General features: G+C 37.7%; 1 protein-coding gene across 2 annotated transcripts; it reads left to right on the top strand.

Moving 5' to 3' along the window:
* The first annotated feature begins 217 nt into the window (after positions 1 to 217).
* On the top strand, positions 218 to 15,823 carry EIF2S1 (eukaryotic translation initiation factor 2 subunit alpha). Of its 2 annotated transcripts, none has more exons than XM_031033834.2 (8): positions 218 to 418; positions 4,534 to 4,775; positions 6,884 to 6,963; positions 8,753 to 8,904; positions 12,503 to 12,609; positions 13,799 to 13,896; positions 14,574 to 14,717; positions 15,597 to 15,823. In XM_031033834.2, the coding sequence occupies exons 2-8, from the start codon at positions 4,535 to 4,537 to the stop codon at positions 15,720 to 15,722; spliced, it is 948 nt and encodes a 315-aa protein (XP_030889694.1). In that variant the 5' UTR covers positions 218 to 418; position 4,534; the 3' UTR covers positions 15,723 to 15,823. The 2 variants fall into 2 exon arrangements, with proteins under 2 accessions (XP_030889694.1, XP_030889695.1); XM_031033835.2 differs by lacking the exon at positions 218 to 418 and adding an exon at positions 490 to 666.
* The last annotated feature ends 268 nt before the right edge of the window (positions 15,824 to 16,091 follow it).

The following is a 16,091-nucleotide window of genomic DNA, read 5'->3' as shown; positions in this document are numbered from 1 at the left end:
GAGTACACTCCTTCTCTTCTTCCACTTTTCATCTTTATTCACAGCGCCACCTCATGGTTGACTGAAATTTCGAGAGAGGATTAATTCTTCAAGGACAAGGACTCAGAGTATTACCGCTTCCCTGCGCCTTGAAAGTTACTTAGCGAAAACGACAGATATCGAGAAAGCGTACTTTTCAGGTTCTCCTTTGATCTACATTCTTCCTTTTTTTCGGAGGACCTAGACTCTATGGTCAGTGAGGAAGAGGGACCGCTATTCTCTTGGCGCTTGCGTGATGCGAGGTGGTTCCGCATGCGCGGTGGGGTAGAACCAAGCGCACGCCGAGGAGGATCGGCCGCTGGTGCGGGTGGACTGTCTGGTCTCTGCGATTAAAGAGCTCGGCACGGGATCCGGCGCGGGATTCAGACACATACCTCAGGTGACTGGTCCCCCAGATCGGTTTCTTCAAGAACTCACTTTAGTTGTGTCCAGTGACTTGGGTGGTCGGGAGAGGGTAGGCCCCGGGCTAACACCCCTCCCTTTCCCGTTCCTGCGCGGGAAGTGTCCGACACCACCCGCCGGCGCCGGGTGGGTCTTCCGTGTTACAGCGGTGTCATGGTACGAGCGGAGGATTCTCGTGAAGCAAAGTGGGCCGAGTGACCGTACAGCCTCTTCGATATGCTGAAAGTGAGGATACTTTGAGATGGGGGCGGCCTCGGGAAAACACTGTGACACCCCCGCCCCAGGACGCTGAGCACTTTGCTCTCTCTGGGCTTGAGAATCCCACCGCCACCAGGTTTTTTTTTTTCCTTCCGCCCCACCAAATATACTACCTCTCAGTGGACACCAGACCAGACACTTGAAGGGACCATTGGGGTGGGCAGCAGTTTTGACAAGAGCTGGGTTAAAAGGATCAAGAATAGTTTATTTGTCCGATAATTTATTTTTTTCTAACTGGCGTTCATATTACCGTATCGAGTTGCGCATTTTTATAGAACGAGCCGTCTCTTGCATCGATACTAAAACATACTGTTGAAGAGTTCACTACTCTTAGTATCGGTTTTCCGTATTTCAGCACCGAGAAAATAGACTTACACGCTGTGGCCTCACAGTTAAGCATAACTAAAGAGATAAGGGAATTTGGGGGTTAAATACGTATTCAGGCTGAGGCCCCTATTATTATCCCCCAAACTTAGGCTACTTTATCATTAAGCAAGAAACATTGTTTCTTGGAGAAAAGGTGTAGCAGAGGTCTTGGTTTGTCTCCCAGTTGAAGTTACCAAGGAAAAAAACTTGTGATTATGTGTCTTTCAATAGTTCGTGAATTATGTAGAGCTTTCTTGCCTATTCTGATGCCAAGTGACGGTTAATGATTATTCTAAGATCTTGAAAAGACACAGTAATATTTGTAGAGATTGGTGCTATTTCAACTACAGTGAAATAGTTTAAAAGCTTATTTGCGTAGCACTCCTATACTAAAAACTAGCATTCAGAGAACCTTATGGGTAAGCATTAGAGCCAAATTAGAATTCTCACAAGTTGTCTATCACATAATACACTTAACTTTGGAAAGGAATGTGGACTTCCTGGATCTGTTACGGTTACTTGACCATGCACTGGTTTAAGAAAGAAGTCCTACCTACCATTTGACCACGCAAAATTACTGACAATGCAGGGTATTTGAAATTAGCTTGGAGTTCAGTTAGTATATTTTGAAAGATCTTTTTTTACTGAAGAACACATACCATATTGTAGTACTCTGACATACTGAGGCTCTGTGGGTTAAAGGTATTCTGGATTTGATATCAGAAGACTTGGTTTTAGTTCCTTTTCTAGTACTTATTAAGCATTTATCCTTGAGAAAGTCATTTAATATTTCTGTTCTTTGGTTCTGGTTTTTTTTTTTAATTTTATTTATTCATTTGAGACACAGAGATAGAGAGAGAGCATGAGCAGGGGGAGAGGGAGAAGCAGACTCCCTGCCAAGCCAGGAGCCTGATGTGGGGCTCAGTCCCAGGACCCTGGGATCATGACCTGAGCCGAAGGCAGATGCTTAACCATCTGAGCCACCCAGGCGCCCCTCTTGGTTCCCTTTTAATTGATTACTTCACTCTACTCCTTTCATAGTACTTTATATTGTTACTTACTCACTAGTTTGTTTCCCACTCCCTACTTAACTTCCTTAGGTAAGAATCTTTTAAGTGCCGGTAGTGCTTAGTACATAGATACTGCAAAAATAATTGTTTAACAAACTAAGTTACAAAATGGAACTAGTACCTCTTTTGCCTTTTAATGTCATATTTGTATAGCATACTACACTTTCCAAATTTTTACATATATTTTAATCTCATTTATACACTCCACAAACCTTCGAGGTCCATGACACAGGCTAGAAACTACAGTTTAATGGGAATTAATTTCCCAAGCAACCACAGCTAGTAAATACAAGAGTAAGGGCTGGAACCCATGTCTGGAGCTATTTTGTACTTAATAGTTACTTTCTGTGTTGAATAACATACTTTCGGCTGTGTTCTTTTTGTACCCTGTATAATGTGAAGAGATTGGTACCTCTTAAAGCAGTAGTATTCATAGCTCTCATTAGGATTCTTTTACAGTATTGCCTGTGTTCTTTAATCATCAAATTAAGTCTTGCTTCCCCAGAATTAATCAGCTTTACTGTTTGAATAAACCTGGTAAGTAAATGTGGTTAGCCCCTGTTAAATCTTTTAAAACTGTTTCACACATTTCTCTGACATCATTTACTTTGATACCCAGTTTGAAACTTCTAGCTCTCAAACTTTAGTGCTTTACATAAAGATATTTGACAACAGTTGTCCAAAGGGGGGGTGGGGGGAGCTCTGTTTAGAATGAACCAACCAGCTCAGCAGTTTCTTGGGTAATTCTGGCCATTGAATGTCTACTTCCCTTTATTTCCTAAATCCCTATTTTGTCAAGGTACAAGAGAAATGCATTTCTGCCATTATTATTAATATGCTGCTTTATTTCTTTTTGTTAAACAGGATAGATTAGTACTAAAAGCTTGCATTAATCTACGGTATATGCTTTAACACTGAGTATGTATATTAATGTTACTTTTTTTAAAAAGATGTTTCTAACTAATATATTTATTGGTAATATTGAGTGAAAATACAGCATGGTGAATAAGAGCACAGACTATGGATCCAAGCTTCAGAGGTTCAGATTCTGACTATCACTTGTTAGCAGTTGGCCTGTGTTTCTATTTCCTCGACTATAAAGTGGAGAGAACTAGGGAGAGAGGCAGTGGCCAGATCATGTAGGACCCTGTAGGTAGTAGAAAGATGTAAAAGTCAGTGGGAAGCCACTGTGAAGTTATTTGTGGGTGCAGTTAACAGTTCTCAAACAGTACTGCCCCAGAACTCTCGGGTTCTGTAAGCTGGATGTGGATATCCTGTCTTTAAGATCAAGTAATGGCAGCCTTAATTCCCAATTAATAAGAAAAAAATTGGGGCGCCTGGGTGGCTCAGTCAGTTAAGCATCCGGCTCTCGATTTTTGGCTTACGTCATGATCTCAGCATTGGGAGATGGAACCCCACACCAGACTCTGGCTAGGCGTGGAGCCTGCTTAAGATTCCCTCTCCCTCTGCCCTACTTGCTCATTGTCTTTCTCTCTCTAAAAAAATAAATGAATTTTCGCACATTTTTCATAGATGTTTAGGTCCTGTTACTGCCTATTTTCTGAACCTTGACAATAGTAAATTAAGGTTAGTAGAAAAACATGAAAGTCATCAGCTGTGATTAGTTTTACAGCTTTCTTTTAAAAATACACTTCTGTGCATGGTATGATTTCAGTCTTATGGATCATAAAAGGAGTGGTGCTGAAAGTAGGTTGGTTAGATCAAAGAGAATAGTTTTTAAGAGCCTCTTGAACTTTATAGTAATGGAGTTCTATAAAGCTCTTCTCAAGATTGGGTATATCTGTTCAATAAACAAATTTATTTAGTTGTATTTAATTATATTTAATATTTTTGTGATGAGTAAATTTTTAGGTTTTGTCTTAACATACGATACTGTAATTTTGGCTAAAAGGATAGGGTATATTACTTGATACATGATTAGGACTATGGTTTAGATGGAAGAGTCTTCCCTTTATATAGTGGGTGGTAGCATATAGTCTTAGCTGACTTGGAGAACTGAGTAGCTTTAGTTTTGCTGATAGGTTTATAGTAGTAGTGATGCTTACCATCATTTGTTATTTCTTAAAGTGGTTGTATTAAAATAGTATTTTACTCTTGAGGTGTACTTTTAATCCTTAGGTCTCAAAGTACTTTATAGATGGTCATTATTTTTTATGATTCCTCTAAAACCGAGGTCAGAGAATCACCCAAGCCTTATAAAAATGTGGAGCAAAGTAACAAAGCTTGATTCCCAAACATCCGTCTGTTTTCTGGTACCATTTAAGAAGTTTAAAGAGATAAGACTAATCATTTCTTCCAGTGGCAAAATGTGGAAAATTGATTGACATTTCTTTATTTTGACCTTAATACTCATTTGATTCTTTTGTTTAAAATGCAGAATGCCGGGTCTAAGTTGTAGATTTTATCAACACAAATTTCCTGAGGTGGAAGATGTAGTGATGGTGAATGTAAGGTCCATTGCTGAAATGGGGGCTTATGTCAGCTTGCTGGAATACAACAATATTGAAGGCATGATTCTTCTTAGTGAGTTGTCCAGAAGGCGTATCCGTTCTATAAACAAACTCATCAGAATTGGCAGGAATGAGTGTGTGGTTGTCATTAGAGTGGACAAAGAAAAAGGTAAGTGATAAAAATATCTAAAATAAAATTTCAGATTTAAAATGGTTTATTTAAAATTTTATTTTTGTAAATTGCTGACTGTTGTAAAAACAAAACAAAAACATCTCCTTTTATACTTAAACTTTTTTTACATACAAAGTTGTTAGATAAGAATGCCAATTACCCATCTAGGCAAGACCTCTTGTTAGTAGTGGTTTAATTAGCACATCCCAGGGCTATTTTGTGTCAAATAACTTGACTTTTATTCCCAGAGGTTACCAGAAATTGATAGTTGACTCATTGTGGCTAAACTCAGAAGAGACAAATAAGTAAACTAGAGTATTAGTTCATATATTTGTTAAGATGCTTTTTTATTCAGGGGCGCCTGGGTGGCTCAGTCGGTTAAGTGTCTTGACTCTTGATCTCAGCTCAGGTCTTGTTCTCACAGTTGTGAATTCAAGCCCCACGTTGGGCTCCATGTTAGGCGTGGAGCCCTACTTTAAAAAAAAAAAAAAAGATACTTTTTTCTTGATTTAAAGCTAAATTTGTAATCAGATTATTGGAGGAACATGGAAATGGGGCAAAGGTAAATGGACTTTAGGAATATTTTATATAGGTTCTGAAAAAGGAATATGCAGACACACACCCAAGACCCAGTATTCTGTATCTCTTTGATTATTAGAATGTTTGTGTTCTCTGAATGTTCATTCACAGTGTTCAGAATTGCTAAACATTTGAGGAAACAGGAAAATATGACCCATACAGAAGAGAAAAAGGAACCAATGGAGATTGACCTAGAGGTGACCTTAATATTGGAGTTAGCAGATAAGAATTTTAAAGCAGACGTTGCAACTGCTGAAGGATATTAGGAAAATAAGCTTGTAATGAATGAACAAAATGAAGTCTCAGTAAAGACATTAGAAACTCTCATAAAGAACTAAATATAAATTCTAAAATTAAAAGTATAATATCGAAAAAACTCACCAAATGTAACAGCAGGGTAAAGATGGCAGAAGTCTCAAGTCAGACTTGCAGGTAGTTCATTTAAAAGAACCAGTGTGAAGAACAGAGCAAGGAAAAAGCAACCTGTCAAATATTAAAAGCTCTATTCCAACAGAAGAGAGAGAAAGCGCAGAACATATATTTGAGGAAATTCTGACCAAAGTTTCCCACATTTGCCGAAAAAACAAATGTACAAACTGGAGAGGCTTGGCAAACCTCAAGCAGGATAAATACTGATAAGACCACATCTAGGCTCATTAAACTATTGAAAAACAGAGATCGAGAAAATCTTGAAGATAGAGGAAAATGATTCATGATTTACAGGGGAACAGTAATATAAATTACTGTTAGTATGGTATTCTTACTGAAAATAATGGCTGAGCATTGAATGACATCTTTAAAGCACTGAAAGAGAAAAATTGTCAGCCCAGAATTCTGGAATATTTAAAGAAAATATTCAACAATGAAAATCAGAAATGAAGACATTTTCAGGTAAATAGAAACTAAGAGGATTTATTACTTAATCTGCATTATAAGAAATGGTAAAGGAAATTATGCAGGCCCATGAGGTGTGATGCCTGACATGGGAAATATGTAAGTAAATGTAAAAGATCATTTTTCCCTCTTAAATTCTTTAAACTACATTTAAGTGCTTGTCTCATTTTGTACCCATGGGATTTTAATTTATGGAGGTGATGGACAACATGATTAGGCCAATGCCATGGCCACACCATGCCAATGCAGGGCCACCAGGAGGAGGAAGCACCAGTTTTGGTCAGGAGGCAGAAGGAGCATCAAGAATATAGAAAATACATAGAACACAATTGACCCTTTGATGAGTGGATGCCAAAAAGACAAGTACGAATCCTTTGACTAGCTTTCATTTGGGTAATTGAAAGTATTAGTTCCTTTCACTGAAGTGATAGAAAATATACAATTACATGATGATACAAATGCGTGTCTGAAAACAAAAATCTCTAATCTTATGCAGTGTTTTATTGATAGGATTTTAGTAGGGAATAAGTATAGGTATGCCAACTAAACAATCTGGTGTAAAAATTTATCACAGTGGTAAGCTAGCACCTGGGCAGAGATGATTTTTTTTTCCCCAAAATTTTTTCATACAGGATATATTGATTTGTCAAAAAGAAGAGTTTCTCCAGAGGAAGCAATCAAATGTGAAGATAAATTCACCAAATCCAAAACTGTAAGTTTGATTTTTGAGTGAAATTAGTCCACTATTCAGTGTATTTAATAAATAATCAGCATGTAATATTCTTGGCAGAAAATGAAAACCTGGATTTTCTGTACCTGTATTTCCATTTACAATTAGGAGTTACATAGGATAATTCGAAGACTTAATTTCAAAAGAGTTATGACTGTAGTGTTTTTACCTTATGGTGGTACTACCTTAAGGCATTGCTTATCGTCTAATATTCTAAAATGAGTATACTGCATTAGTGTTTCTAAGTTATTTTAGGTTAAATTAACTATGGGTGATATCAGTTGGTTTGACTTCTCATAACATGTAGTTCTTGACTTTAAACCCCATTCTGGGATAAGAGTCACAGAGACAACCAGCTGTTGTATGTTAAGAATAAGCAAGGTTTTGTAAAATGTGAATCCAGGAAAGCAAGGCAGGAGCCTGTTAGTAGTTTTCTTCCCCCCTAGTTTGTTAAGTCCATTCTGTTTCACTTTCTTATTTTGGCTGTAATCTCCTACTTCTGTACAGTAAGTATTAATGAAGCAAGAACAACTGTTTTTTCATTCTTTATGTTCTGTCTATAGTTTTTTCTTCTCTGGTTCTATTTAGATTATCTTTCATTCTCTAGATCCTTAGTTCTTAATGGCATTGTTTCCATTGTGTTTTTCTTTATTTTTTGTTCTTTTCTCATGTGTGTTTCTGTCCTCAGGATAAAAATGCCAAGAAAACAGTGTTTAAATGAAGAGAAGATTTTTGAAATCTTGCTTAATTAACCCCAGTAAATAAGAGAATAAAAATCTAAAAGCCAAAAGGCCATTACCCAAATCTTCCTCTTTGTTTTACTGATGTGTTTACTATTACTGCAGTGTAGCTTACACATTAGAAAACGCTATCAGTGAAATCCCATCTTCATAAACCGGGGACCTTTGCCACTCAGAATGTAGTCTCTGGACCAACAGTATTGACATCACCGACTGCTTAATGCAGGATCCTCAAGTTCCACCAAGTTTGAGAAGCTCTGCTCTAGGAAACTTTAACTTTGTTTTGTCCCTTTAGGATATTGTAAAATGAGTATGTTAGTAGATCTTATCAGGACGATAAGGTGATAGAATGAAATAACCAATGTTAGTACCTTTCCTTACTCAGCTTTCACGTGTAACATGAAAAACCTCTTATATCCTTTCTCTTCTTTAAGCCCTTTTATTTTTAGGAAATTAGAAAAAGAGTTTGACAGCAGTGAGTAGGAGATAGGTGCATTGAAGGATAACTGCTAACTGATAAAAGAGCAAAAGAAATACTAAAATCTCAGTCCTGTTCCATGCTGTCATATGGAGTAATAGTAATAGCTTACACTTGTATAACAAGTTTTGTGTAATATACAAATTCTATGTATTTGTATAATGTTTTCCAGTTATAATTTGGATAGATTTGATCTCTCTGCGGTAAAAAGGAGAGATACTGGTATTTCCCTTTTCTAGAAGAGGAAACAAATTTAGAGAGGTTAATTGGTTCCTAAGTGAACTTGATCTGGGTCTTAGGACACTAAGTTTTGTACTGTTTCTACTTGTTATAGACCCACTTGAGTTAAGTATTATAGGAAAGAGAATATTTCTCTCTGAAAAAAGAACTTGCTGTATGTTAACCCTTTGTTGTTGAGGAATTATTGTAGTGTAACCAAAGGTTTGTTTTATATGCTGTCTGCTGAAATGTAAAAATACCTTTTTTTTTCTTTTCTTTTTTTTTTTTAAGATCTCTTATCTTTGAATTGTTGAACTCTTCATTTTGTTTCTAGGTGTACAGCATTCTTCGTCATGTTGCTGAGGTGTTAGAGTACACCAAGGATGAGCAACTGGAGAGCCTATTCCAGAGGACTGCCTGGGTCTTTGATGACAAATACAAGAGACCTGGATATGGTGCCTATGATGCATTTAAGCATGCAGTCTCGTAAGAACACCTTCTTGGCTCTGATTCTACCTTGATAACACAGCTGATGGGTCTAGCACACAAGTTGAGAGCCTGACATGTAGTAATAGCACTACACCCACATAATAAGTCCTTGCCAAATTTAGATTAAAATATTTCCATGTAAAAGGCCCATAATGCGGGCCAGTCCTACGTAGCCAAGCATATATAATTGTGTACACCTTAGTTTTCGTAAACCGTATGGTTTCGTCTCATGTTTTCCCCTCCTCGTCAGTGTAGATGTCTCATCTACAACTGTACCTTGTTTTCTTTACCTCAGTTCCTTACACCTGCAGGCCATGCCACTTTAGCCAGTTTCCATATGGCCTCACCCTGGGTCTTATCACCAGAATTTGGTGTGCTTCCAAAACCTTTAATTCATACATTCTATTCTTTTACCACAGACAGCCAGCCTCCTGTCCTTCCAGCTCCCCCATAGTTAGTCCTACTCTGTGTCTTCTTAATTCTTATGCCAGACTATAATTCCACACCTTTTTCTTCCTCCATGTCTTTTTACCCTTTCCTGCCTTCTCTTTCTTACTCAGCATAGACATACCATGGTACATCATTTCAACAACTTCTTGCCAATATCATGAGCTTTTGCCCTGTTTTTCCATCTGTTACATCCAGCCTTGGATCGATGGTCCTGCCTTCTCTGCACTTGTAGAATGCTGGGTGCTGCTAGGAAAAACCACAGTCTTGCAGGTTGGTGCCACTGCATTTTCATCATGGTCTCCAACCTCAGCTGCGCCTTCACTGCTTCCTCACATTCTCTCTGCTCTTTGTCAGTTCTTCCTCCCATTCGTAGAGTGGCTATTTTAGAGCTTTTATACACTCTCTGTCAGATACCCACTCCCCTCTTCCCTCACTCTCAACTGGTGTGCCTACTACCTGTTTTATAAAGAGAATAGAAGCCATTGCCCAGGATCTCCTCTACTCCTTCCACTGTCTCAGCAACCTTCTCTCCCATCCGTCATTACCTCCTGCGCTCCTGTCACGCTGAATTCGTATCCTTCCTGCTCTCAAACTAATCTTACCACCTGTGCGCAGCTACTGCTCAGGGATCGTTTTATCTGTTATTCCCTCTTTTGTGTCTTCAGCCTTTCTCTTTGTTGGTTTTGCTCCATTGGCATAAAAATACACTCTAATCTCCCATTTATACTAAAAGCAAACTTTACCTCCCCTCTACTTCCTCCTGCAGCAAGCACTGTATCCTCTCTTTTTAAAATAGCGGACCCCTTTGGTTCTCTGTACTTAAGTCTGTCTCCTTCTGCACATCCTACTCTTGCCCAAGTGTTAACGCTCCACAAGCAGCCTCTCCATTACACTGAGGTTACTTTCCAACCTTTGTGCTGCCGAAGGGTATTCGTCCCCTCAGCTCTCAGAATGGCCGAGTGGACCTGGGATGGATGGAGCCTCCAGCAGGCCAGCTCATCTGGGGTCCAAATGCTTTCCAGTTCCCCCCTCCCCCACCATGTGACTTTTTTTTCATACCACATTTTGGGAAAGGTAAAAATAATAATAATTACAATAGCAAACATTTATAGATTTCTCACAGCAACACATGGCATAAGTGCTGTTATTATCCATGTCTTAGAGATGAGAAAATTGAGGCAGAGATTAAATAATTTGTCCACGTGCACAGAGCTAGCAAATGGAAGAGTCCCGATTCAGACCTAGACGCTGGCTCCCATCTGGAGTTTATGCTGCTAACCATTAAGCACTGCTTTATATTTCCGTCCTCCCTGACTTCAGTCCTGCACGCCTTTCATCCCTCAGCATGCTGTCATCGTCCAGCCGTCCCTCACTTCACCTCCAGCTCCCCCTCCATGACCGCTCAGCAGTGGCATACATCTTTTCCCTTTTCCTTAACGTTCTTTGCTTCATCAGCCATGTAGTGACTGTCCACGTTTAACTAATGATAATTCTGTGCCACATGTTCTTTAAGAAAAAGTTTTTGAGATAGATGGAAACAATGTTTTATCCCTCCCAACCCATTCCACTCACTCATCAGCAGGAACTACTATTCTATCATTAGTATTCACCATTATTATTTACATTTCTGTGGATTTATTACATATATGTATCTATAAAGTACGTATAGAATCATTTTTGTATTTTAAAAATTTTCTTACTCAGTTTATTTAAACTTTAAAAAAAAGGAATTTATTCTGTTGTTGTAGTTTTCTGTACCTTACAGTTTTACTTATAAGGCTGTTAATAGGATTCTCCAAAGTGATAGATGTGTACCTACTTCATACTAATTTCTGTGTAGTACTTCATTGTAAGAATATGCTTTATTTGTTTCTCTATTAAGAGATATTAGGTCATCCTCCCCCCTTTTTTTCCCATTTTTTTAAACCATGCTATTATGACTATCCATGTACATGTCTCCATGTACATTTGGGAGTTTCTAAGGTATATACATAGCAATAGAGTTGTTGGGTCATAGGATTGATTATATGCATCTTTAAATTTACTCAGTTTTGCCAAAATACTCTCCAGATTGGTTCTACAATTTATATTTCCAATAGCAGTTGTATGAGCATTCCTGTTTCTCTTCATCCTCACCAACATTTGGTATATATCTCAGATTATTTTCCCTTTCACCAAACTGATGGGTGTATAATAGTACCTTGTTTTTTGTTTGCATTTTACTGGTTGTTGGTGAAGTTAACAGCTTTTCATATGTTTACTATTTCTTCTGTGAAACATCTGTTCATCTCTTTTGCTCATTTTCTGGTGGTTTGTCTTGTTATATTTTGTAAGCAGTATTAGCCGAATGAAAGTTCCCTCCACCCAGATTCTTTCACCTTTCATTCTCTAACCCCTGCTTTTTTAGGCCTGATGTGCCATTTCTGTTTTAATACTTTACAACTTTCTTAAAACAGTTCTGCCTTGCTTTTTAAAGTCCTACCATTCTTTTAGTCATTATTTCAATTTTTTCATTTGTTCATGTTCCATAAATGGTGGTGACTAAGTGGTGACCCTGTTCCCTGTCTCCTGGCACTCAGAAGGGCCAGATGAAATGCCACTTCAGTCCGTGCAGCCCTTCCTGAGCCCATAACTGAAAGTAATACCTTACTCTCCCGACTTCCAAGGATGTACTTTCATTTTAAAATTGCTTGTATGTTTTTGTCCTTTTCAAGCTCCTTGAGGCAGGGACTGCTAATTACATGGAAATGTTTAATTATAGTGGGATGTCCAGTATATTAGGAGACATTTTTAAGTTCCTTGCTTTAGCCAGATCTCTAAAATTTTTCTTCAAATAATCAGCTGGGGGTTTTCTTTTTGTCATAGTAGTGCTAAGTGCTTTACTTGCATGATCTCATTTAATACCACACCCAGTGAGATGTACAGTTTTCATCCTCATTTTACAGTTTGGAAACTAAGGTCTGGAAAGGTTCCAAAACAAATAGTTAATGAAGTGTAAAGCTAAGATTTGAACTCAATTCTGACACTAAAGCCTGTGCTCTTAAACATCATTCTGTGGTGTTGTGTTTGGTATCACAGTTACCTGTAAAGTAACCTTGGCCTTTGTTGTTTCTGTGTCTGTGTGTGTTTTATTTGCTTTAATTAGAGACCCATCTATTTTGGATAGTTTAGATCTGAATGAAGATGAACGGGGAGTACTTATTAACAATATTAATAGGCGTTTGACACCACAAGCTGTCAAAATTCGAGCAGGTAAGTGATTTTTTTAAATAATGTTGAAAATATTTTGCATGAACCAAAAAGCTGTTAAATAATGAGCGTTACCAAAGAATATGTTGCTACATCAGCATCTGCACGTTTTTCTATTTCTTATAACAAGAAAAGCTTAAGAAATTATTTTTGCTTCTACTGAACCATCATAAAATGTGTATGTTGACACAAGTGAAAACTGTCATATATGCATTCAGCTAACCCTGAGATCATGACCTGAGCCAAAGGCAGACTCTAAACTGACTGAGCCACCCAGGCGCTCCAGCCCTTTTTTTTTTTTTTTAAGGGGGTGGTATTTTGTTTTAGTAAATACTTTAAAATATTTTAAAAGTAGAGTATTGTCCTTTTATGCCTCCCTGGATTAACCACTGTTAATATAGTTTGGAGTATATTCTTTCAAACATTTTTCTTACACACATATACTGTATAGGAATATATGCTGTTTACATTCAGACATAAATTGCTTTTATAAAGATTGGATCATACTATGCAAAATTTTCCTCAACTAGCTTTTTCCACTTGGTTTGTCATGGCAGCCCTTCCATTCAGAACATAGGACGTTTTCCTCAATCTCTTTAATGGCAAGGTACAATATTTCATAGAATAATAAACCAGTTGTCTCTTGGTGAACATTTCGGTTTTACCATGTTTTTCACTATTACAAAAAACACTACAGATTAGCAGCCTTATAACATAGACACTTAACCCAGTTGTATAAGTGTTCTGTCAGGCAGGCTCCTAAAAGTGGAACCGCTGGGCAGAGGGTGTGCAATTTCTAAACCGTTCTAAACAGTTTGCAGTGATTATTTCACTCGGTCTTTATCACACTCCTCTCCACTTTACAAATAAGGAACTGAGGCATGGAGAGATTGGAATCACCATATTAATCCAAGCATAGCCAGAAATCAAGGTGTTTGTTGAATTTCTGTTTTTTATCATTTTGTCATTCAGGGGCTCGATGTGGAAGAGAAGATATATTTTCACTGCCTACTCAGATAATTTATAATTAAGAAAGTTAATAGTTGGGGTAGATTTCTAATTGTGAAAGGGTGATAAAAACTTTTGTAAGTATTTGAATCCTAGTGTGTCTGCCATATCTCTGATTTCTTTTAAACCTTTAAATACTTTTTTGCATTTTTTGGTATAAGTTTTTGAATTTCTGTAATTTTAGATATTGAAGTGGCTTGTTACGGTTATGAAGGCATTGATGCTGTAAAAGAAGCCCTGAGAGCAGGTTTGAATTGTTCTACAGAAACCATGCCCATCAAGGTGAGTAGTCCGTTTTCTCTCTCCCTGCTAAAATACCAACCTAAACCAAATGAGATTCTTTTTATGATCATATTTCATAACAAGTGTTAAGGAAAAATGGTTCTCGGTGATGTTGTCTAAGGGATGCTACTGCTAGTGTCACAGTGGATAAAGATTCTGATTCGTATTTAGTGCCAGAGGGCCAGCTGTGCGAAACTTAAAGCATTCCTGAGTCCATAATGCTCCTAGGACCTTGAAAAGGGTAACATATTCTCTCGTATTCACACACATCTTTTAGGAGTTTGGTCTGAATCTTTTAAGCAATAAAATTAACCAGATGGTTGTTATTCACAATCTCAGATTTTCTTCCATCAGTTTAGTTTAAAACCAAGTAAGAATTTTTGTTTTCGAGACAAAGTATCCATTCTGATGATGGCTACAGTTAGTTTAGCTACCAAAGACACCTGAAAGTCGTAATTCAACATATTTGGTATTGCAGTAGACTGTTTATACTGGATTATATCACTTGTATCAATTCGCTTTTGCTAACAGACCACCCCCAAATTGCTGACTTACAGGATTGGAAATTAAGTTTTGGGTGATTTGTTTAGGCATCAGAAAGGAAGAGTTCTTAAACATCCTAATAGTTTTGTGTTGTATAGGTATGTTCATAATTGAATATTTGTCTTGTTCCTTAGATTAATCTAATAGCTCCTCCTCGGTATGTGATGACTACAACAACCCTGGAGAGAACAGAAGGCCTCTCTGTTCTCAATCAAGCTATGGCTGTTATTAAAGAAAAGATTGAGGAAAAGAGGGGTGTCTTCAATGTTCAAATGGAGGTAAGATCTATAGTGATTCTGCCTTTTTCTTAAAATATGTAAGAAATTTAGGGGCGCCTGCCTGGCTTAGTCGGTAGGAGCATGCAACTCTTGATCTCAGGGTTGTGAGTTCAAACCCCATGTTGGGGTTAGAGATCACGATCGATCAGTAGATAGATACAGATATTTAAGTCATCTAAATGATTTGCATTCTAAAATCCTTAATCACGGCTTTTCAAAACATGAGATACATGTAGGATTATAACACTGTTAAGCCTAAAATAATCATTGACTCAGAGGGTTCTAAAAGGGCTTTTTATGAGTAAATGAGAACTGTCTTGTGATGGTTATTCATGACTGAGGTCACTGATGGTGTTAGGTTTATGCCCCCGCCAAAGGAAAAAATTAGGCAACAAAAATGAGTGATTGATTATTGTCAGAATTTAATATGGAAGGCTTAAAATATGATCTGAGGATTAGAAACAGCATTAGTGTATTTTCCTCATCTCAACAAAAATGAAACCTATTTAGAAGAAACTAGTTTATTTTGAATCCAGAAGATGCATTTTTACAAGACATCTTTTTGGGTTTTAAAGATAAAGCCACTGAGATTATTTTCATATTTTTTTCAGTTTTGGCTTATAGAGATAACAGGAATATTCTGTTTTACTACACACATATTTCTTTTTCCTAGATTGTGTTACTCTCATCCATTTCTCCTAATATTTATCTAATGGAATTTATTAATGATGTAGCACTCAAAAATGAACAGATAGAGCAGAGTTGTTAGGACAGGTGGTTCTTTAAAAAGAGTTAAAATACTAGGCAGTAATAGTGTTGAAGTGGAATTTGCATACTGTTGAACTACCTCACTTTGAAATGATGCCTCTGCTTCCGCAGCCTAAAGTGGTCACAGATACAGATGAGACCGAACTTGCAAGGCAGCTTGAGAGGCTTGAAAGAGAGAATGCAGAAGTGGATGGAGATGATGATGCAGAAGAAATGGAAGCCAAAGCCGAAGATTAACTTTGTGGGAAACAGTCCAGTTTAAGGAACACAAAGCAGCCCTTCCTGGCTGTAAACCCTAGACTTGAAAGTTTTCCAGTATTGAAAACTTCAAAGCTGAATATTTTTTATTTCCAAGTATTTAAATGTTCCAACAGACCAAAACGTGACATGCCCTCCTAAAAGTCAGCTGTTTTCACACAAGAGCTCCACCATTCAGCAGTTTTTAAGGGAGTGGGCCTAACTTCACTAGAGACAAATCTTTAAGAACAGTCATAAAATTGGGCTTGTGGTTTCCATTTCTGATGTCTCCAGATTGGCACCCCTTTGTAGTTCAGTGCCTCCCTGAGATTTACCAGGGGCACCCAAAGCAAATAGCCTCAACCTTTC

Source organism: Leptonychotes weddellii, chromosome 9 (assembly GCF_054177405.1).
Source record: "Leptonychotes weddellii isolate Sample4059 chromosome 9, ASM5417740v2, whole genome shotgun sequence".
Classification (NCBI taxonomy): Eukaryota; Metazoa; Chordata; class Mammalia; order Carnivora; family Phocidae; genus Leptonychotes; species Leptonychotes weddellii.
This window is presented reverse-complemented; position numbering and strand designations above follow the sequence as displayed.

What these genes read in the sequence shown, in the direction of transcription:
- EIF2S1 (XM_031033834.2), top strand. Translation starts at nt 4,535, where the DNA reads ATGCCGGGTCTAAGTTGTAGATTTTATCAACACAAATTTCCTGAGGTG. An exon ending in TAGAGTGGACAAAGAAAAAG is followed by an intron (nt 4,776 to 6,883) that starts GTAAGTGATAAA and finishes TTTTTCATACAG; the next exon opens with GATATATTGATTTGTCAAAA. An exon ending in GCATTTAAGCATGCAGTCTC is followed by an intron (nt 8,905 to 12,502) that starts GTAAGAACACCT and finishes TGCTTTAATTAG; the next exon opens with AGACCCATCTATTTTGGATA.